Genomic DNA, 23,600 nt, shown 5'->3' on the forward strand with positions numbered 1-23,600 from the left:
AGAATGGCTGCCAGCCTACTTGATTTATGGGGAAAGGAATGAAAACACATCTGCTTAGTATTTTCAAATTATTACCTCGGTTACCCAATGTCTTAGAGGGTAATCACAGGTCTCTGGAGCTCTCTGGGACCCTTGAGAGTAACATGGCTCACAGCAGTCTTAAAGGGAGATTTACAAGGACTCTTAGGTACCTCTTTCACCTGACTCACTAACTCCTCCCCTCAAGCCAAATTCTTGGCCATAGTCCTCTCCTTCATGAGCAGCGTAGAACCGTGGAGTATTATCTCCACAAAATAAGTTGATATAGCCAATGAACTATACAATCAAATTCTGACAAATGTAGTCCTCATGATAACACTGTATTACTTAAATATGGGATCATGAAGAAGTAAGCTGTACTAAAGAATCCAAAATGAGAGGATGTACTCTAAAAACACTAAATACTTGATTTGTAGACTACGCTTTTCACCTTCAGACTATCACCAAAGAAAGGGGAAGCTTTTGTGAAAGGGAACAAATTAGTAAGGAAATCGACAACCACGGGGCAGATAACAGAAATAGTAAGAGGAACTCTTGATCTTCCTAGTGATGTCTACTCTCTCAAGCCTCTTCAATCTGCAGTGTATCTTTTACTTAGATATATTTATCTGTGTATTTTGCCAGTCTTAGGTCAGAAGTGGATCCTGACTGCATGAGGGGGGGAAAATCTCATGTAAGCTGAGATATGGATTAAAACAAATATCAACTTGTCCACTGTGAGTTCACTGGAAAAATAGAAAAATAAAATTATTAAAACCTAGCCCAAAAGAAGAATATGAAATAGGAAAAATCTCCCCTTGCTTGAGATTATCATTACCATCTGGGTTGTGAACTATTTGATTCTAATTCTAGAAGCTCGATGCCAGAAATAACTCATTACCAGGGAGATAGGCTGGAGAATTGTCAGGAATGACAAGGGTTTTTTTTTGTTTTTTGTTTTTTAACTTTTATAGCACAAAATGATAAAGCTGATAAACCATACAGTGATGTGAATGGGTGAATCACATAGCCTTGTACTTTCTGCTGCATATAGTAATGCTATCCTTTATTACCCCCCCCCCCATTTCTTCCCTTCTTATCTCACAAAAGGTCAGAGACCGCTTTTGATAAGCAGAGTATCCTTTTAAGTCTCTCTTCTCTGGAGGAAAGCAGTGGATGCATCTGGGGTTTGTTGAGAGTTTATAATCTAATCCATCGACTTTGCCTAGTACTAGCAATTCTGTTCACAGCTTTTTTCACAGTGGTCATGTTGAGAGTGTACATAAAGTACTTGATTCTTACCTTGATCTATATTTATGAGCCCCCATTAAATATAGATCAGTACCATCCAATCACATTGAGAAAAGCATGTCATTTCGATGTTCCAGTTCACCACTTCCTAATTCTGTGACCTTGAGCAAGTTACTTAATCTCACTAGTTTACTCATTTTAAAATAGGGATGATACTAATAGTACTTGTCTCACTGCCAATGTGTTTGAAAACTGCACTGCAATGATATAGACCAGCTAGAATGTTGAGAGCTTCCAAATACTAAATTGAGTGCTGACTTGTTTAATTCAAATGAGAATAAAATAAATGACAAGGAGTTAATAATCTGTATCAAGAGGCAGTTGAAGAATTTCAACTGGGGAGTCTCGGGTAACCATCATGATCTAAAACGGTGGCTGTTTTTTTAAACCCTCTTTGAGGATTCTTTTGTGCAGAAAATCTCTTCATTTGCAATCTTTAATCTTCACCTTATTAAAGTAAAGGCTACATTGATTAGAAGGAAACACAGCTTCTTCTTAGGTTTTCAGGTTTGGGGCTTCTTTGGGGAGGAGGTTGCTGCTGTTAAAGAGAATGGGGGGTGGGGTGGGGAGGAAGCTGGAAATCTGAGCCGCCTTATTCTGGTACATTTTCTGGATCAGGCCAACCAGATCTTTCATATATATATATATATATAATTTTTTTTTTTTTTGCAACCAGACCGAGTTTAATTCGAATGCTCTAAGAACTTGGAATTGAAGGAGTTAAAGGGTCTCCCACACCCCTCTGCCTGAATCGGTCTTTTGTGTACACAGCTGCAGTTGGAGCACGGGTCGGAAAGGAAATGGTTAGAGGAAGAGCTGGTTTTCAGACGAGGCGAGTGTGTGAGGGGGGCTGGGGGTGGCCTGGGGTTTTACATGCCAGATGTAGGCCTGCCCGGGTGCCTGCCTGCAGCCGCTGGCACGGTCACGCCTCGGCCCTGTGCGAATTGAGGCGAGGTGATGAGTTAGCGGGTTGCTATGGAGACGGGCCGGGCCACGTGACCCGGGGCTGCTGCCGGCGCTCTGACGTCAGCAGCCGGGAGGGCGGGACGCAGGAGGGCGGGGCGGGAGGCGAGCGCCGAGAAGGGAGCCAGCGAGCGGGCGGCAGGCAGGCACGGTCTGCGCGAGGAGCAGGCGAGCGGGAAGACGAGACGCAGCCACCTTCCTCCCCAGCCAGCCCACCGCGGTTTGTTCCCTTCCTCGGGAGTGCGCCAATGCCTGGTCCGACCCAAACGCTGTCCCCAAATGGCGAGAACAACAACGACATCATCCAGGATAACGGGACCATCATCCCCTTCCGGAAGCACACAGTGCGCGGGGAGCGTTCCTACAGGTAATGGGGCTGGCACCGGGCGCGGCGCCGGGCGGGGGCGCGCGGAAATCCGGCCCGTTATATAATGGAGCGGACCCTGCGCCCGCAGCGGGCTGCAGACGCGCGTTCGCCGGCGCGCTGGGGATCCTCTGCTGTCGGTTTGCATGTGTCATGTTGGTGGAGCGTGGAGGCTTCACGAATGCAGACGGAGAGCGTTTTGTGAATAGATTTGCCGCCTGCGAGGGGTCTCCCTGCATCGCCTTCCCTCCACGCTGATAAAAATGCAAGCAGCCCCCCCCCCCCCCCCGAGGGAGACAGGCAGGCTGTAGCACTTCCTTTCGTCCTTTCCTTCACATTTTAAAGGAACCAGTGGGCAGGCTGTGCCTCAAGGCAGGGACTACAGGAGGATGGCGAGAAAAATGTTTGCGCTCGCCCCGGTGTGTGTGTGTGCAGGAAAGATGGAATCCTCTAGATGAAGCTGCAGTCTGTGATGTTAAACCGCCAGATTGATGGAGCTTTGTAAGAATTCTGCTCGCTGATTGGTGCAGGGATTGACAGCAGAGGTCACGGTGTCAGGCATTCACCAAAATTTTCTCCCATCGAACCGGTGGTTTATTAGAAAGAAACTGGACTGCAGTGGACCCGGGGGAAACCGGGTGCCGTGAAGCATATTCTTAGGAGTTTTATAGCCTCCGCATGGGTGGGGGAGCCCGCCCTTCTTTAAACGGTAGGAAGGTGATTCCTGCTATTTTGCCGACGTCTGATTTGAGGATGGGACCGATCCTGGTCATTGTGTTGTGAGCTTTTTGATTAATGAGTCGGTCCCTACGGTTGGCATCATTTTTACATTAGCATATCTGGCAATATGTTCTAGTAGATAAGCTCATTAAAATTGTTTGCATTGTTTGATAAGGATAACAATGTAATGGAGAATGCAGCTAGGGTCTGATGCAGCCCAAGGCCAGACTTGAAGGGAGACTGATCGCTTCCCTCATATTTCCTCTGAAGTTCTTTTGTGCGGGGTAGTTATTTTTAAATGTTACCTTGATAACCACTAACAATGCTTTTGCTTCGAGGCAGAGCACACCTACCTCTAAAGCGCATCCTCTCAGCTAGTGAGCAACAGGAAATAACTCTTTTCTTTTTTTTAATGCCTTCATCTAAACGTTCACATGGTATTATGGGTAGAAAATCCAGTGTGTGTAAATACGACATATTTATAAAATAGGATCCAAAGTACCCCACTTCCTCTCTCTCTCTTTGACCAAAGAAACCCTCTTTGCTGATTCAAAAAGAAAAATTTATAAGCAACCTTTGCCCTGTCATCTCTGGCAGTTATATAAATACTTGGAGTTAATTTTGGCTGTGCCCATGAGGTCTCATGCCTTATGGTTCTAGCTAATATGTTGACATGGCATCCTTACAGAGTCCGGGTGCTTGTTATTCTCTTAATATAAACCAAAATTGGTCCACAGCGTCTGGGACTCTCCTTTTGGAGATCCTTGTGATTGGAACATTGGGTCCCTTCTCTCTCTTACTCATCCACCTTTCTCTGTGAACATTCCAAAGCCTAAAATAGAATTTAAAAACAAAAACCCAAACCCCGAGTTGCTTTTAAACCTCACTTGTTTCAACTGTTCATATAGGTAATACATTTGAAGCCCTCATTTCTTCAGTGATATAGTCTCTACCATGTAAACAGCAGTTGCTTTTAAGATGGAGTTCGAATTTTACCACATAGGCCAAAGGAAGTTGCCTGGTTGGGTTTTATTAGTCATATGAACAACTTGAAATGGCAGTGGAAAATGACTTGGTGGAAAGGTTAAATGCTACCTTTTGGCGATAAAATATTGCTTCAAAGTAAAATCGTAGTTACCTTTTCAATTCAGTCTAAGTTATTTTCATTTCCTAAATTACTTCCAGTTTGTTTTCTGAGTCCCTTTAACGGAACCTGAAATTAAATGAAAAACAAAACTGAGTTTAAAGAAAATATCTGACTGGACAAATTCTTAAGTCAGTAAGAGCATTATTGCATTTGTATTTTATATAATAGGATTACTGGACACCATAGTGAGAGGTGTCATAGGTTAAATGAAGAAGGAATCCTCCAAAGTTGTATTCGTATTGTGTCATACAAAGGATGTACGCTGAGACAGACATACCCTGTGTTTTCTTTGGTCTGCTTTTCTTTCAGAGTGGGATGGCCAGTATAGTATAACTAAGACCTATTTTTTTGGAGGGGCACAGGGGAAGGAAAAATGTGAGACATTTTTCTATCCAGGAAGCGTTCCATAATTATTTTGGCATCCCGAGGCCGGAATAATATTGCCATTTAATTGCAGAGGAAATTTGGAAGGTACTGTGCAAGCCTAAATAGATTTAACCAAATTTTTACTTTGGGGGTGAGTTCATTATAACCCTCAAAAATGACATGTGCTTAAAGAGTTCTGTTTGAGTCCCCTGGAGGGCCTGGGTCAGCCCAGAGCCCGGGGATGATCAGAGGAAATTCTCTTCCTTATTCCTTTGCTGAGTTGTAGGGGCCAGCAGGTCCTTTATCTTTGGCCCTATTTTCTACAGTTGCTGCTTAAGGTAAGATTATCTCCTTGCATTCTTACAAAATCACTGAGGTTAACTTCAAACATTTAAAACAAAGACATTCTTAAAAAAATCTACATAAATACAAGAAGAATGCTGTTACTGCTAAAAGAGGGGATGCTTCCAGGAGCTCCAGGACAAGAGGTAGTACAGGTGAGAAGAGGAGAGGACACCTAGAGAACAGCACTGTTCCATCCAGTACCATCCAGTAGCTGCTCTTCCCAGCCAAAGACCTTATTGTCATGACATTTGCACTTGGTTGTTTATAGATAAGGGTCAAATATGGTTCATGACCCAGATATCTTACTCCAGGTATCTCTGTGAAAACTGAGGCCATTTTTACAGCCCGGACTGGAGAGGGTGGCAGGCACACCGTTACTGAAACCCATGTGTACTTTGATTAGAAGAGCAACTTCCCTGGGATCCCTGGGTGGCGCAGCGGTTTGGCGCCTGCCTTTGGCCCAGGGCGCGATCCTGGAGACCCAGGATCGAGTCCCACATGGGGCTCCCGGTGCGTGGAGCCTGCTTCTCCCTCTGCCTGTGTCTCTGCCTCTCTCTCTCTGTGACTATCATAAATAAATTTAAAAAAAAATTAAAAAAAAAAAAGAAGAGCAACTTTCCTTAGGAAATTATCCCTCCAGTAGTAATTTCAGTCGAAAGGAGCCAGTGCGTAAATGGCTGAGCAGAGCTGTGTGGATTTTTCTAACGTTCATGTACACTACTGTGAGATCGCCTTCTTGGACTTAGCTTCCTCATTGCATTTATGAGCACTAGAAATCCATATATTTTAAGAGCTGCTTAAAAAATAAATGTGGTGTGGGCCATTTGAGGTGACACTGTTTAATTCACAGAGCATGAGAGTCGTGCTCTGGCTCTCCCTGGAGAGGCTACTCCCTATAGCTCTGTTTCATGCAGATGCTAGTAGGAAATGAGATTTATTAACTGGCCCTCTGCCCACTGCATTTTGGTTTGCATACTCCAGGCTTTTAAGAACAAATGTATAAGTCCAGGGGACTGTTTCCACATGGGTCTTTGAACATGCAACTACAGTAGCATAGGTTTCTGAGTACCAAAAACAAAAACAAAAACCAAAAAACAAAATCAGCTTGGCCCCAGGACATGGACTGTAAAGAAAGGCAAAACTAAAATTTAAGCCTAAAGCATTGGCTCTCCCACCCAATTTTGCCAGTTTTGAAAAATGAACTTTTAAGAAAAACAAAAAGAAATACTGTGTATGTGTAAAAGACAGTTGTGAAAGCCTGTCCCATTTAATATAGGCTGTTGTAGCCTGACTTACTTTGATAAGAAGATAGGATTTCAGATCCTTGCTCCTTGGATCCAGCAAAGTTGGAGACACAGCAAGTCTAGCTTCACTTGTCTGTTCTGTACACATTCATGTTGCCTAAGTTTGCTGCTGTCATAGGAAGTTTCTGAAAATAGTGAGTTTTGTCCTAATTTTTCTTTATATTTGTAAAAATCAAAGGATTACTTGATGCTTATTAGGTGCCTAATTTTTAACTTCTTCATCAGAACTTGTGTTACAGGACGCTCACCCCGCTTGCAGGGATCATCGTCACTGGTAGTATCTTTTTCAGTGTTAGCGCAACAGTGGCTTGAGATGGTCCCCTGAATTTAGGAGGTTGATTTCCATATGCCCTAGCATTTCTATATTGATAGGGACCTCTTGAAGCTGCAATGAGTAACCCCTTAGGTTAATGGAGGGGGAAATATTAGGGCTGATATAAATATTCTATTTGGTTTAGAGAATTTGACAAATTTTTGAGGGTCTACTCTCGCCAAGGTCTGTGCTAGATGCCCTGTGAGGACCTTGAGTTCTAGCAAAGTTAGGTGTATAAACAACTCCTTTTGTATCAGATTTACCTTGTTGTGAATATTTAGCTTGGTCTAATAGCAAAAGTGGTTTGCATTTCCTCAGTCCACAAAGACTCAGAGAAGAAAAAGATGCCTTCAAAGCCAGTATGCTGCAGGAAGCTAAACAATGCAGAAGACCAAAAATTTTGGTGAGAAGAGTATAGGCTTTAGAATCAGAATTTTTTCATTGGCCCAGCAAGGTGCATGTTGGGCAGCAGTGGAAAAGAAGGCAAGGACATTGAAAGGCAGGCAGGGTAGTCAGAACTTGAATATTGAAGGCCACTGAAAGCTCATTAATTGAAAAACACATAATGCTAACAGAAGTGCATGCTGGAATTTATCTCCTGTTGCGAAATGGGAGTGGAGGGGGGAAATGAGAGTCCTCCAGTGCCCTACCCTAGAAGGCCAGAATTGCTAGAGAATACTTGATTTGCCATGAGAGAATTCTCAAGCTCTACCATAGACATCTAGGTGTACATTCCTGGCCTGAGTAGAAGCAGTCAATGCACCTTCACCGCCTTAGGCCTGGCACTTAGATCATACAGTGGCTTTGGGATTTGCAGAAGCCCACTCCATGGTTAGCTATAGAACTTTGGGTGGTGGCTAGTGTATAGAGCTCACATTCTTCCAATCCTACCAGACTCAGAAGCAGAATATATGATACTTCATTGTGAAGGATTCTTCTGAATCATTTAATGCCATAAAACATACAGACATAACTGATGAAGCTTCCCAGGGTGCTCCATATGGCCGCTAGAGGGTGATCCCCTTGATGGCAGGTTCTGGGGAAGACTGAGAGTTGAACCTGGATTGAGTAGATTTGTTTACTTTGAAATTTTGTCCCTTTCAGCTCAGAGGAAAAATTGGCTTGTTCCTCTCTTGGGAAAAGTACCTTTTTTTCCACAATGAAATCTGTTAGAATACATATAGTTAGAAGAGTTTCATTCTTCCTCACTTTAGCTTATCATTCAGCTGTCAACCTCCGTGCTACTAAATTGGATGTGTCCTACTCTCTAGTGTCTCACACACTACTCTGGCAGCCCTCATAACACTCCACACACATCCCATCAGGGTCATATGAACCTTTTTTCTTAGTTCATTTAAAATTCTGACTGTTAAAAAAAATAGAATAAAATAAAATTCTGACTGTTTAACCTCCGTATTTTGGGCCCCTGGAATTTATATTTTGTTGAGAGAATTCTTTCAAACTGGAAACCTATAATTCATATAGGCAAAAACTGAAATTACCCACCTTTTTACCCTATAGTGTGAGTCAGATTTTTCCTAAATATGTTTTTGTTAAATGTATCCCCAAAGGTGTTCATTTATTTCAATGAAAGTAAATAGTGGGGTAAAGGTTAAACAGAGTTTTATAGGCCACCAAGAAATAATTTTTTAGTAGGTTACTAAAAAAAAAAAAAAATACTTGTGCGTTTTCAGTGTCAGATAGATCTCCCCTGGCTAATTAGAATTTTGCTCACTTGAACCAGGACAAAGTTTATTCTTCAGGCAGGACTTTTGTGTGTGTGTGTTTCTAAAAGAGCAGAAGGTGGTGGTATGTACAGAGGATAGTGAATGACTCCTGTTAGTGATGGTATCCTTTGTGTAGTTTGTCCAGTAAAGAAAATATGACTAGAGCTCAGTTGTTATTTCTAGACCTGACTTGGTTCAGGAGGGAAAGTATGTAAAAGAATCAGGCTTTGGGGGGCGCATGGGTGGCTCAGTTGGTTGGGCATCAGCCTTGGGTTCAGGTCATGATCTCAGGATCCTGAGATCGAGCCCTGTGTTGGAACTCCCTGCTTGCTTCTCCCTCTCCTCCCCGCTCATGTGCTCTCGGACTTAATGTGCTCTCTCAAATAAATAAATAAAATCTTAAAAAAAAAAATCAGATTTTGGCTGTGACTTAGAACAGAAGAGGCAAAGGGCAAGAGATTTGAGAGAGAGAGAGAGAGAGAGAGAGAAGTAGGAGTTAAGAATATATAGTGTGCATTGATCGAAGTCTCTAAAATTTGTGACCTCTTGTAGAAGTCCTGGCCAGTGTGTTGTTGCATAAGCCTGAAATTCTCTTCCAGTGTTCCTCCTTAGATTTCTGTGATCCCATTTTTTTTAGAAGTACTATTTGTTTTTGTTTTGCTTTGCTTTAAAGACATTCATTTTTTCTTTAGTGTCAGCTTATCCTGGCAAAGCCCTGAGTGGAGGTCACTTGTCAAAACTGCCAGAGGCATGAACTTGTGAGAGAGATTTTCTCACACTCAGTTTTACTTTGATTATAAATACTAGTATTCCTTTATTTAAGAGCCCCCCCCACTCCCATGATTCCTTGCAGGGTTTGTATGTGGTGGTCAACAAATCAGGAGAAAGGGAAGCTACTAAAGTGGGCTCCACCCCCACCATATCTATTTCCCTTTTGTCGTTTTGAAATAGCCAAATATGTTTTTAAGTTGTTGTTAATGTAGTTTTTTAAATTCCACTTCTGGATTTTACACAATAATGGAGATTTAAGCCCAAATTCCCACAGTTTGTTTCAGGAACATGGTAAGTGTTCCTTCTATTGCCACCCTCCACCCCCCCTCAGTGCAGAGATAAATAATGCACAGCCCCTTCTGGAAAAGCCCCTTGGGTCAGGGACAGCACTTGGTGGGAGGCATCTGAGAAGGGGGGGGCCCACACCTGACCCCAATAAAGTAACTTTGTGATCACTGTCCTAATACCCAGCCAGGGGTATAGTGATTAGTCCTGTAATTTTCAAAAGCTTTCAGAAATGGAGCATGTACGTGAAAACTGAATGTCTGTGTCCCCTACCATGACCTTTGAATGTAAGTTTTAACACAGCCACGAGGCACAAGTCTGAGCATTGCCGATTGGCTTGCATAGTAAGGTTCCTTCACCCTGACAGGAAGGCACTTGAGAAAAGTGAAAGGTTTATCTCCCTTGATCCCCAGATTTTTAGGATAGTTGCATTGACCATCACTGGGTTAAAAATAGTACAGTATACTATTAGGCAAAAAGACAAATGAGAACATCTATTCCCATTTACACAATATGCTCGGAGAAACGAAGGGCATATATAAAAGGAGACTAGATAGATAAGTCAGTGTGTACCTTTTTTGTTTTTTTAACTGACATTATGTAAATGGATTACCTAATCAGTGGTGGTTTAACACTTTAATAGCACGACTTTAAAAAATCAAGTGAGTTTTCATTTTAACCATGAAGCTTACATGCTGAAGTATGTTTGGGAAACATCTCCAAATACTTAGGACTTAACTGAAGTCTCGTGGATGATAGTAAAGATTGGCCTAATGCCGGTACTCCTCTTACATTAAAACCACATCACAAGTCACAAATGAAATGTGCCCCTCCGGCATCTGCCCCAGGGAGGTTGCACGCCCGGCAGCCCATCATCCGGATTTTGTTTCATTTTCTCCTGGGTGCCCCAGAGCTGCTGCCTGTGCTGATCTGTGATGTGTCCAGCCTGCTTAGTATGCTCCGTGAATATTGCACTAACTGCAAAGTAATCCTCTGTGAGATTTCTTTCTTGATACCCTCTTTGAATTTTTGTTTTCTTCTCTTCGTTGGAGCACCTGCTGTCAGGTACCCTGTGGGCCCTAAAGCTGGAGGTTACATTGCCCATGCCTTTTTTCCCCCCACACTCTGCTGCAGTCCTGTGGGCCTCCCTGGCTCCTGGTGCAACCTCCCACCTTCTGGAAGTTATTGAGCAATATCTGGCCTTAATGTGACCCCTGTGATAGTGCCACACAGCCATCTGCATTCACTGCACCAGCCCCCTCACCCCCTAGTCTGGGGGAAGGCTGAGTGAATCCCCATGGAGACATGGAGACTGACCAATTAAGAATAAACAAAAGGAAAGCTTTGAATGCATTATCCTAGCTATAGGGGACTGCTCACCATCGATAACCACGAAATAGAAAGCTTGTGGAGCTGGTGGGCTGAACATCTTGCTAAGAGGGGGTGTGTGGTGGGTGCACGGAGGGGTGCGAGCCAGGCGAGCCAGGCGGCAGAGTGAGGGCTTCCCAGGTGGGTGTGCCAACCTCTCCCTCTTCCCTCCTTGCTGTCTCGTCCTGTGTCTGGGAGCAGAGTAAATCTGCCCCTCTAACACTAATTCTCCAGCGGGAGGGAGAAAGAGAGGAGAGCCTTCAGCCACCTAGGCAGAGGGAATGTGGACCTGTAAAGTGTGTGCAAAATTCCCTAGTAGTGGGGTTAGCAATGCACAGTAAATTGAAAGGCAAGTTTGGTGTTGGAGAAGCCAGATGTTCTCTCTCTAGGATTTCGGCCAGGCAGATAGCATCGTTATAATGCTGACTGACAGATATCAGCATGAATAACAACGAATGGATTTCCAGCCTGTGTGATGAGTGTGGAGAGGACTGAGGAGGTAGCCTGTGCCATCCAGCACCTCCGTTCCTACTCCCATGTTAAGACCAGTTGGGGTTCTCCAAGTCCCCACTGCTTTGGAGAAGTAGGGAGTTGTAGCAGGCCAAAGTTAGGCTCTGGTGAGAGACTTTCTATGCCAACCCCACCCCTTTCTAACTATACGATCTAGGGCAAATTTTTTAGCCTCTTAAGCCTCATTTTCCTTCTGTCCAGATGGAGCGCCTGGGTGGCTCAGTCGGTTAAACGTCTGCCTTTGACTCAGGTCATGATCTCAGAGTCCTGCTCATGCATGTGCACTCTCAAATAAATAAATGAAATCTTAAAAAAAAAAAAAACAACACCAACCTCACAGAGTTCTTAATGAGGATTTAAACGAACAGCAGAATATAAAGCATGCTAAGCAATGACTGGTGCAAAGTAAACGCTTTTTCTCGTGTCAGCTAGTGTTGTCATTTGGAGTTCAGTCTACTCTGTCACTCTTTGTCTGTAATCATCTATTATCTTTGTGGCCTCAGTACCTAGCATAAAACCTCGCATGCAGCAGATGTTAAAAGTCCAAAATGAGTCTTGAAAGAAATTCAAACAGATTAGGCTATAGTCTTTTCCCCTTTATCAACTTAGGAATTAGCTTACATACAGTAAACTGCATCCATTTAGAGTGTATGATTCAGGTATGTATGCCCTTGAAACCATCACTCCCAGAAGATGCCTGGGACTCCTCTTTGTCCATAGTCCCATGTAACCACTGCTTCAGTTCATCACACATGGTGGTAATTGCTTACATGGTCACCACACAGTAGGTCACATTTGATATAAATGGAACCATACAGATTGTATTCTTTAGGGTCTGACTTCTTTTACTCAGCATAATTTTGAGATTCATCCAGATTGGATTTATCAGCAGTTTGCCACTCTTTGTTGCTGAGTAGTAAGCCATTGTATGGCTACACCATATTTTATCATTCATCAGTTGATGAACATTTGGGTTGTTTCCAGTTCTTAGCAATTATGCATAAAACTGCTGTGAATTTTCACATACTAGTCTTTATGGGAATATGTTTTCATTTCTCTGCAATAAATACCTATGAGGGGAATGATGGAGTCATAGAGTCAAACCTAAGAAACTATGAAAGTCCAGTCATCGTGCCATTTCATATTCCTGCCAGCAACATGTGAGAGGTCTAGTTGCTTCACATCCTTGACAACAGTTGGTATTGTCAGTCTTCTAAATTTTGGCCATCCTTGCAGATGTATAAAAAGTATCTCATTAAGATTTTAATTCATATTTTCCTGGTAATGAATAATGTTAAGTGTCTTAGACGCTTACTGGCTTTTTGTGTGTCTTTAGTGAGGTGTCTGCAGTCAGTTTTCTTTTTTTTTTAAATTAGATGTTTTATCCTATTATTAAGAGGATTGTAAAAAATAAATCCTGGATACTGTAATATAGTCTTGTCTTAGATTTTACTGGATATGAGTCTTGAGTTCTTCTTAACCTCCATATAGACACCTCAAGAAAAAGAATAGTTGATTTTCTGGTCTTTGTCTACAGTGCCTTTTCTAGCAGTTAGGTCCAACTCCCTGTGAGTACATATTCAGTGATTCTATTAAAATAGATTTCTAAAAAGTGAAATGACAGGATCATTCTTCGAGTTCAGGGCAAAAAACAAACAACCACTATACCCCCTTAAAAGTTGCATATGAATAAGTTAAATTTAAAAGCTAAGTTTTCTCTGACATCTTGATAGCTAGGGGATGCTTTTATAATTCTGTGGAGAAGAACCCAATGATTACATAGGTATGCTTTTCTTTGTATTGCATGTCCCCTTAACGCTGGATCAAATTTTCTACTCTATGTTTGAGGAAAATGTGTGTCGAAATGTTTTCTTCTTTAAAGGTAGCAAGGAACAATTTTCATACTTAAAAACTTTTGCCCAGAGTAGTTAAAGAGAGAGAGAGAGAGAGTGTGTGTGTGTGTGTGTGAGAGAGAGAGAGAGAGAGAGAGAATTTGGAGGCAAATATCCCCCAACTCTTCCTCGATGTATTCTCATTTTAATTTGGCAGCTTTGTTCTATGCCACTTTGACTCCTAAATTCTGGAAACTCCTTAAGTAGAACTGAGAAACTGGGAAGCTAACACCCAGTAAGGTCTTTGGTTTACCTGAAAGGATCAACTGAGGAACCCTGTGATTTTTGACAGAGTGGGGATGCTTAGTTTCCAGAATCTTTGCAGCCAAAAGCCCAAGTTTCTTAACCACATATGTTTTAAAATCCAATGAGACTATAAAATATAAGGTCATTTATGATTTTGCAAATGCCATAGGTCTACTAGTAAATTTTTTTAGTTTAACCTATTTCATTTGCCATTTATTCATCTTATTGCAAAACTTTCAGGCCAAATTCCAGATAAGTTGCTGCTTCCATGATGGCAGTAATGTCTTGCTATCTAGGTTACAGATTATTTTCTGTGTTCTGGTTGGGACTGAGCAGGTCACAGGCACTCAGATAATCACTTGAGAATTGAGTGTGTTCTTTTTGCTTTAATTGAGGTTGTTCCATGAAAGGAAGCCAAATACCATTAGACAGGACATCCTGTGATTCCCTTAGTTTACGATGGCCAAGGACGGGACTTTTTTTAATAATATAAGATGATTTCTTGTTTCCTTTTCTGTTAAATGGGAGCCCAGAACCAATGATGTCCATTTGGCTTTAAAGAGTCTAACAAACAACTGAACCTCCACCAAAAATCACCTGAAGATTTTTAGAATGTGAAAAATGTCCATGTCTTTTTATGTGAGCCAACAATGATTTGGTCATTGTTAGTATTTAAGTGACCACCAGTTTCGTCTTGAAATAATAATTAACTGAAAAAGAGGAAATTACCAAACTAGAAGTTCTTGGAGTTAAACATGCTACCATAAAAATTGTAGAATCAGGTACCTTGCAGTACACCCACCTACACAATGAAATGTAGTGCACATATTACACATGAAGAAGATAGAAAAATAATCACAATATGTTAAGAGAATCAAGCTGATTGTATTGGTTTTCCAGGCCTGCTATAACACTATTACCACAAACTAGGTGGCTTAAAATTTATTCCCTCAAAGTTGTGAAGACTAGAAGCCTGAAATGAAGATGTTGGAAGGGCTATGCTCCCTCTGAAGGCTCTGGAGGGGAATCATTCTTTGCCTTTCCCTGTCTGATGGCTCTGTGTGTTTCCAGTAGCTCCCTCACTCCAATCTCTGCTTCTGTCACCACGTGACCTCCTTCCCTGTGTGGCTGGGTCTGTTTCCACATGGCCTTCTTAGAAGGACACTAGCCTATGGATTTAGGGTCCTAATCTAGTATAACTTCTAACTAATTATATCTGCAAAGACTGTTTCCCAATGAGATCATTTATGAAGGTTTCAAGTGGATGTGAATTCTGGGGGCGGGGGCGGGGGCCACTGTTCAACCTAGTGTGTGTGTGTGTGTGTGTGTGTGTGTGTGTGTATACACATATACCCATTTTTATATGTATAGAATTCATACATCGCACACATTCCTATAAAAAATAAGAGGTCTTTTCTGGGTTTTTTTTATAGTGAAAAAATACTGTTTAATATAACAGTATTTTTAAAAATAGTACTTTGACATCACATTTTAAAGTTTTTTTTTATTAACCTCCTACTTTGAGTTTGTTTTCTGCACCTCATCAAACTGAGACACTTAATCTTAAAATAATCTTTTGTAATATTTATACACACAAATATGTATATGAGTCAATATTTATGGTATTGTGCTTATTATGCTTATTATACTGTAACAATAGCTAAAATTGAACTAAAGCAGATCTTTAAGATATTGAATAAACCAGTATAATACTTGGTATCTGATTTAAGTCTGAGGAGGCAAGAAAAAAAAAGTTATACTCAATTGTTGAATTCAAATCTAATTTCTTAAATGTTTTAAAAGTCTCTAAATCAAATTAATCTTAGAAACTAAACCTAGAAGCTAGGCATGGGATTAGGATTTCATTTGTTCAAATTGGCTCAAATACTGGGTAACTCCTAACATACATCCTCTCTAAAACTAACTTCATCCACTCACCGATCTTATACTTTAGACTTTTTTAATCTATAGTAATAGCTCTAGTTATTTAGTCAAATGGTTCATAAGGGCTTCATCTAAGTAATTTCCTTTCCCTTAATTAGTGCTGAATGCTCATTAATCACTTGCTGTTTTTCTGTCTTTAGATATCTTAACAAAACACTCTAAACTCAGTAGAGACTATGATCCCCCACATTTGTTAAATGACAACAGTTTTAAATTTTGTCATTGCTCCTATAAGTTCTCCTACTAGAGACCTGCACAATCAGAAAGGGAGGCTTCAATTTAAGAAACTCCATGCTTCTACTTTTTAACAAACACAAAGCTTTTGCCATGTATCTGATCTTATTTCTGCATCCGATTCAGTTTGGACATGGCACAGATTTTATCCACTGTTGACTAAAATGCTTAATACCTGTACTTCCCTTGGAGACTCACAGTGTTAATACACTGATGCAAGAAATGTTCTAACTTTTGACTTGTAGCAAAGCAGTAGACAGGGAAGTGGAGGGGTATTGCAAGGTGTGTATGTAAACTGATTTTTGTTGGGTGCATCTGATACAAAAGTCTGTTGGGGGCACCTGGGTGGCTAAGGTCGTGAACCCAGGGTGCTGGGATCGAGTTCTGCATCAGGCTCACTGCAGCAAGCCTGCTTCTCCCTCTGCCTATGTCTCTGCCCCTCTCTGTGTGTCTCTCATGAATAAATAAATCTTAAAAAAACTTAAAAAAAAAAAGTCTGTTGGTCTCTTCATTACAGTAATAAATGGTAGATGAGTTCATTGTTTAAAAGGAAAACAAGGGGTGCCTGGGTGGCTCAGATAGTTAAGCATCTGCATTCAGGCTCAGGTCCTGATCTCTCGGGGTCCTAGATCGAGCCCCATATCAGGCTCCCTGCTCAGTGAAGAGTGTGCTTTTCCCTCTGCCTCACCCTCCCCACTCATGCTCCTGCGTGTGTGTTCTGGCGCGCGCACTCTCTCTCTCTCACACATCTTTTTAAAAAATAAAGCAAGACAAAATAACATGCACCTCTTCTATTCCAGTATACAAGGAAGATAGGGTTGGTATCTAGTTGCCCAAAGAGTAGGGAGGAAGAGAGAAGGATGCACTGTGACTCTGGGGTGGAATTACAGGAAGTCAAGGGGGAAATCCATTCCAACCAAAATGAATCCTTTTACCTGGGAAAGGAAGTTTTGGGGTCGATGGCCTGCAGAAGTGGTGACAAAACAGTGTGCCTGTTTTTGATGGTGTTTCCTTATTGCAACACCAGTTTGGCTGAACATTACTAATCTTAGCTCAAAAAGACTGAAATTAACATTTCCTGTTCTCCTAATGTGCAGCCATCTTGTATGTAATTCACAGGATGTTCTCTAGGGTGGGAAGCAGGTTCCATAAAAAACTCATCAGCGCCTTGTCTTATATATGTATTATTTATGAAGTTTAATGTTATACTGTTTCTCCAGTTGGCCATTTTGGTTCTGTGTCAGTCTATGAAAATAATTAAATAGCAAGGGATATGCATGTACATTACCCATTTGGGAGTCAGATTCACCAAAATGTATTTTAACACTGGCCTGCACATCCCTCATCCTTTTAGGCTTAATTTTATTGGTATTTCACTTTCCATTTCCATCTCAAAAAATTCTCATAAACTTTTTATAAATGAATTTTATTGTAGTACAGACCTTTGGATAGGCCCTAATAACCTCTAAGAGTGAGATACCAAGAGATTTATTTTTTTAAATAGATTTCTCAAACATCCAGTCAAGATACCAATCTAATATATTTTATTAGGCTTAAAAAAGTTATAAGCAGTAACGTATGTGGTCTCCGTCCATTTTGATTAAATGAATACAAAAGCATATTGAAAGAGTATCGTCCAAAGTAAGTAGTAACTAGAAATGTGAAGTATGGTGATTCCTAAAATATTAGCATGGCTTATATGTTACAGCTGGCAGGTTTTTGAGCCAAAAATTGTTCCCGGCAATAAACTAAGTAGTCACCCAAATCTCTACGTTTCAGGCTCTTCTTCAGGAAAACTCATTTGGTTGAAGTGAAAATGTACAATGAGGCCTTGGTAGAACTATAAAAAGGAAAAATGGTTTTATTGAAGAGCACAATTGTGTCTCATTTGGAGTTCTTTTTTCTTCCCACTTACTCTAATGACATAATAGAGTAGAAAGGGGCTTTGTTGAGAAAGTCAAGAATCCTAGAATCAGCGGTAGCTCCAAATCCCAGTTCTTCCACTCAATTGCGACTGACTGCAAGTCAATCACTAAACCTGAGTCTGTGTGTGTCTTTTCCCACATAATGGCACAAAAGCAGTAGCTATCACATAGCATTGTGAAGACAAAATGAGAAAATGTGTTACCTACTTCCCTAAAGAAAAGGACATCCAGATTGATGAGGCATATGTGTCCAAGTTTAAGAATCCAGCTGATAGTCGCTCTGGAGCCAGAACCCAGTCAGTGCCTGTTATTCCTAGATCAGTGCTCTCTTGAAGCTGCAGAATAGCTACTGAGATTTTAATGTCCATGTTAGAGACCTAAAAAATGGCACATTTCTCTGTGTGATTCTTTTTTAGGCCTAAAAGAGGCCTTGAATCCATTCAACCCTAATGTATTCCCTCCAAACTATCACATATTGTGTTAGAGACCTACATTGGCAGTTGCTTATTACATGGTATGATTTCAGACACCTTGTGATTTTCCCCTCCCCATGAAACTGTCCCACCCATACTTTCGTTGGGCATTTACTTTGTTGAAGACCCACTATGTGCCAGGCACTGCTTTAGACAAAGAAGAGACAGCAGTTAACAAAATATATTCAATAAAGTATCTGCCTCCATAGGACTTACATTCTGGGGGCAGGAGGTGGTGAACAGACAACAAACAGATGAGATCATAATGGACTGTGTTAATAGCAAAAAGGGAAGAAGAGGGTGACATGGGAATAGCTGGAGGAAGCCACTTGAGAGGGTGGGCAAAAAGAGCTTGCTAAGGAGTTAATATTTGAGCTGAACCTGAAGCATGAGATGCTTGTGGCCAGGGTGCCAAGTGCTGGAAGAGACCTCTTTCTGCCTAAGGCCTTGAAGGATTATCCTTGAAGCTATCATGCCTCATTTCTTTTTCTATTATGAGGAAGTTTAGAGAAGGCAAACAGCTAAAGATGCTAAGTACCCGGTGAGGAATCAGCACCAACAGCGCACAGTAGCTCAAGGAGGGGGGCAGAAATGGGTACATCCCCCCAAAATTCACCTACCACACAACCTTGCCTAGTGTTGGCATGTTCATTCAGCCATCACATACTCTTCTGCATTATTTTGTGCACCTAATTTTATGCATGATGGTTTAATTACTGAGTATGATTGCCCACCGTGGTGGGTGCAACACCCATACCCTGAAAGGTTGACCTGAGGTCACGCTGAGGGGAGACTTGGGACCTGACTGGAAATGACTTGGATCATGGGAGAGAGCTAAGGTCAGAGTGAGAGGAAACAGTGCCAAGTAGGGCTGGGAAAATAAACAGAAGGCATATGGTCAAGAACGAGTAGATGTTCTGGGAGCCAAGTTGGGGGTGGGAGTGGGGCACTGAGCAGAAGTTGGTGCCCTGAGGAGACCAGCCAAGCCTTGTGGCATGGGAATGAGCTCTGGGTCATTGAAATTATTTTCAGAGCATGGACCAAGCCACCACCTACTGTTTGAAACAGATGGACATTTAAGCAAATATAATCAGCTACATTTCTGACCATAAGAAGAAATGTATGCCTGTGTGTGTGTGTGTGTGTTTAGGTCCTTAGCCTTTAACTTTCTTTATACGCAACTGATTTCATATCTGTGAACATCACAAATGCCACCGAGAACTGTTTTAGAATTCAAAAATTTCTTCATTCTTGGGATAAAAGCCAAGTTTCCAAGTCATTTCAGGGCCATAACTATTGACTCATTAATTCCGAGTTTGAAAAAATCAAAACCTATATATACTGTTTTGAAAGTTGCATTTGTGTCGTCTCCTTACAGTACTGTGGGCAGCCCAAGTAAGGAAGCACCTCCTGAATAGTACCTGATGGGCCTGGCATGGATAATAATGAGGCTGTTAAAATGGAGGTAGATCTTCAAGGCTAGCTATAGTATCTCTTTTTGCGTGTGTGCATCTTTCTCTTTAAAAAAAAAAAATAGTGCCAAGTACTGGTACTCTTGTACAGTTACTATTACTTTTTTAAAAAAAATAGTACATGGTGATATGACAAGAGCAAATTGAATTGTTTTTAAAAGTAACAGTTAAATGGTAAAAGAGATGAGCATCTGGAAGAAGTATTTTCTGTTCATTCTCTCTGAGAGGTGGCAGTTATTAGCTAGAGCTAGGACCTCTGATTGTCATGCTAGATGAAACTTGGTGCTCACATTAAGAGTGTTATCATTAAGCATCATCATCATTAAGTGGTGGCTGATACTGAGGAGCACATTAATAATTGCAATGGTAGCCTGCCTAGAAAAGCCTGATAAAACTCCTGTTGGACCCGGCATTTTCCTAAGCAGCCTAGTATCAAAGTTCCTTAGGTTGGTTTTCTTCACCAGCTCCACCTTGTGAATAGCCTGATCTCAAGAAAATATATCACGATATCATTGTCACGGCGGCCGGCCGGCCGTGTGCTGATGTTCCTCCATCGTCCTTGTCTGAGGTCGGAGCTGCGTCCAGCTCTGCTCCCGAGGAGGCCCTTCCCCCAGCTGGTGGAACTCTCCAGGGAAGGCCGTGCTTGGAGGAGTTAGCCTTGCCTTGTCTGTCTCATCCCATAGCAGAGTCCCAGAGCCTCGTAAAAATAAAACAGATGCACATCTGCCCGCGGCGGCCTAAGTGTGTTGTTATTACCTGAAGACCATAAATGACCTCTTAAATTCTCATCCCAGCCCTACAATCCATGCAGACATCATTCATTCCACAAGTTAAATGGAAGCCTTCAGATCCAATTTTAAAGGAAATTCAGTGCTGTTTCTGTGCGGTGTCTCCAGGGAGATTTCTTCTTGTCTGGGTCTGTCTCTCAGAGATCCCCTCTGTAACGCTGGCTTCCCTGGGTCCTGATCCCCCTCCTCAAATACTGTCTCCCTGCCCCCACGTTGCAGGTCACAAGTAAAGAGAAAGTGATGAATTGAGAATTATCTGGAGATAGCCTTTCGTTGGTGAAATGTTTAAGTCCTACCCCTCACGGTATTGAATCTAGAGAATGAATTATGCACAGCTGAAAAGCGGGGAAGTTTCTGGTTCAGGGGACACATTTACGCGTCACTCCCTGCTGATGCCCAGTTCATTATGAGGGACAGCCACAGGAGAGTTCACATCCGTCTTTTGTTAGGGAGGGAGCCAGGAAGGAGGCACTCAGGCTGAATCTAGTCGTGTTATTACAAGGCTTTTCAAAGGAAAACTCGCTCATTTAAGTGACTGCTGTGGGATTGAATCTCTTTGGTCCCCCTCAGATGGAGTGGACAACATAGATTCTAACGCAGAAGTGGTCTTGGAGAACAGCTTTGGGGATTTCTTCCTTTGGCTAGTATGGGATCTGCTGCTTCAAAATATTTACAGGTTATTATAGAAAGATGCCACTTGTAAGAGAAGAAAATATTCAGTGTTATATCAATGATTGGCTAAATCTCTTTTTAAAATCCTATAGTTGTGGGGCGCCTGGGTGGCTCAGTCGGTTAAGCGTCTGTATTCAGCTTGGGTCATGATCCCATGGTCCTGGGATGGAGCCCCATGGTGGGCTCCCTGCTCAGTGGGGGGGGCGGGGGGGGTCTGCTTCTCCCTCTGCCTCTGCTGTTTTCCCTCCTTGTGTGTGCATTCTCTCTCTCTGTCAAATAAATAAAATATTTTTTGAAAAAAAGAATAAAATCTTATAATTGTGAATGCTTTGGAGTATTTGCAGAATGGCCATTTCTGCTAAAATGACAAAAGAATTATTTCTGAGTAAAAAGCTGTTTGCAAATCTGTTTGAAATAATGTACCCTCCCCCCCTTTACATGGTAGGTAGGAGCAGGCCAACCTTGACAGTCTTCAAAAACTTGAGGCAAAGAACACCATTTGAGATAGGAACTAGAAGTGAGGCCTTGACCTGGACCAAGTGTAAGTCCAATCACTGGTTAAAAAAAAAAACAAAAACAAAACAAAAAACAGGTGTCCTTATGGCTCACAGGTGCTTTTTCTACCTGGGCATGTATGGAGCAATGGTACAAACAACTTCTGAGGCATTTTGAAAGGAATGCTAACACCTGGTCAGCAGGACATGGCTTCCATGAAGCACTGACACCTTTCAGTATTACTGAAGAAACCACTTGGGTTATGGATTGTAAGGACTTCAGAAATCCTTATGTGCCTAAACTCATGTTTCTCAGGTGAAAGAAAGTCACATCATTCTTTGTACCTCTTCTCCAGGCCACTCTTTGTTTTCATTTATGAGAATCTGGGTAAAGGGTGGATTGCATGGATTTATCTTAGACTGGTAGAGGGAGATTCTCCTAGTTAAGGGGGAACATGTTGAGAAGAGAGACCTGTTAATGAGAGCAAAGACAGGCACAAATCTGGGTATAGTTGTCAGATGTCAGACATCTGTGTGTGAATGGAGTGTATTGGCAAAGGGTGGGTTGAAGTTTCAGAAATTTTGTGTCAAATGTTAAGTTTCCAGTTGCATGCAGGCTCCCTTAGGGAGTGGCATAAAGAAGGTAACTTACGTCAGGAAGGTATTTTAAAGGTTCAGCTTAAGAATGGGGTAAATCTCAGCCAAATGGGGCCTCCTTAGAGTGGCAGACAGTAGTCAACCACTTATGGAGGGCTGTTCTTCTACAGATGGTCGTGTCTAAACTTGGGAAGCCTGGCAAACTCAGACGTTAGTTGTAGGGGGAAGAAATCAAAATCCAAATAAGTTCCACATGCCTCATTCCCAAAATTAATTTCTCAGATTCCTCTCCTTATAGCCGCACACCCAAAACAGGACCAGAGCCAGGATCCTGGGACACCTGGCCTGTGGCAAGCCTTACCAAAAGAAACACTGTTTCCTTCAAAAGGAGTGAGTGAAAGCATGAAGGGAGGAAGTGAGGAAGTGAGGAAAAGTAGCTGCTTCCCTCGGACCCCCATCCTCCCAGAGGATGGGAGGATGGCTATGATTTATTTGTAAGGGTTAGGGTGGGGCAGAGAGGCAAAATGAGTTACATAAATAATTTCAGAGTAAACCTTGCACGGTGCATGGTCTCTTTATTCTGTAGAATTTGGAATTACTTACCTTTCTTAGCCATTAATTTTTCTTGACTGAGTCTTTGGAAATGAGTAAACTTAAAAATTAGTATATTAAGGGGCACCTGGCTGGCACAATTGGTGGAGCTTGTGGCTCTTGATTTTGGGGTTGTGGGTTTGAGCCTTATGTTGGGTATAGAGATTACTTCAAAATAAAATCTTTTTTAAAAAATTAGTATTTTGAAATTTTCTTAACTGAAGCATAATTGATATGCAGTATATTCTACTAGTTCATGTGTACCACAGTGATTTAACATACATGGTGAACTGATCCCAAGAAGTCTACTTACTGTGTCACCTTACAGAGTTAATACAACAGTTATTGACTGTATTCCCCCTGCTGCACATTACATCACCCATAATTATAACTGGAGACTTGTATCCCCTGATCTCCCTGCACTCATTTCACAGACCCCTTTCCCTTTCCCCTCTGGCAATTGCCACTATGTTCTATCTAGGAGTCTGGGTTTTGTTTTTTTAGATTCCACTTGTGAGTGAAATCATGTGCTGTTTGTCTTTCTCTTTCTGACTTCACTTAGTGTAAAACTCTCATAGTCTATCCATGTTTTCACATGTCACAAATACCAGGATTGCCTTTTTAAGGCTGAGTAGCTTTGTGTGTGTGTGTGTGTGTGTGTGTGTGTGTGTGACATCATCTTTATCCATCATTTATGCGCACATCGTTTTCCGTGTCTTAGCTATTATAAATAATACTGCAATGAACATAGGGGTGGGTG

The 23,600-nt window shown here is 41.7% G+C and overlaps 1 protein-coding gene across 4 annotated transcripts in view; it reads left to right on the forward strand.

Moving 5' to 3' along the window:
- The window catches only part of MAPRE2 (microtubule associated protein RP/EB family member 2), a 155,810-nt gene that overhangs the window by 61,849 nt on the left and 70,361 nt on the right, over positions 1–23,600 (forward strand). The window contains exon 1 of one of the 4 annotated variants that reach the window (XM_041745948.1): positions 2,382–2,659. The exons of the other annotated variants lie outside the window; for them this stretch is intronic. Coding sequence (XP_041601882.1) covers positions 2,541–2,659 — 119 coding nt within the window. The 5' untranslated portion in view covers positions 2,382–2,540. Of the gene's footprint in view, positions 1–2,381; positions 2,660–23,600 lie in introns of those variants that run through there. 4 annotated transcript variants of the gene reach the window in all.

Source organism: Vulpes lagopus, chromosome 1 (assembly GCF_018345385.1).
Source record: "Vulpes lagopus strain Blue_001 chromosome 1, ASM1834538v1, whole genome shotgun sequence".
NCBI classification, from domain to species: Eukaryota; Metazoa; Chordata; class Mammalia; order Carnivora; family Canidae; genus Vulpes; species Vulpes lagopus.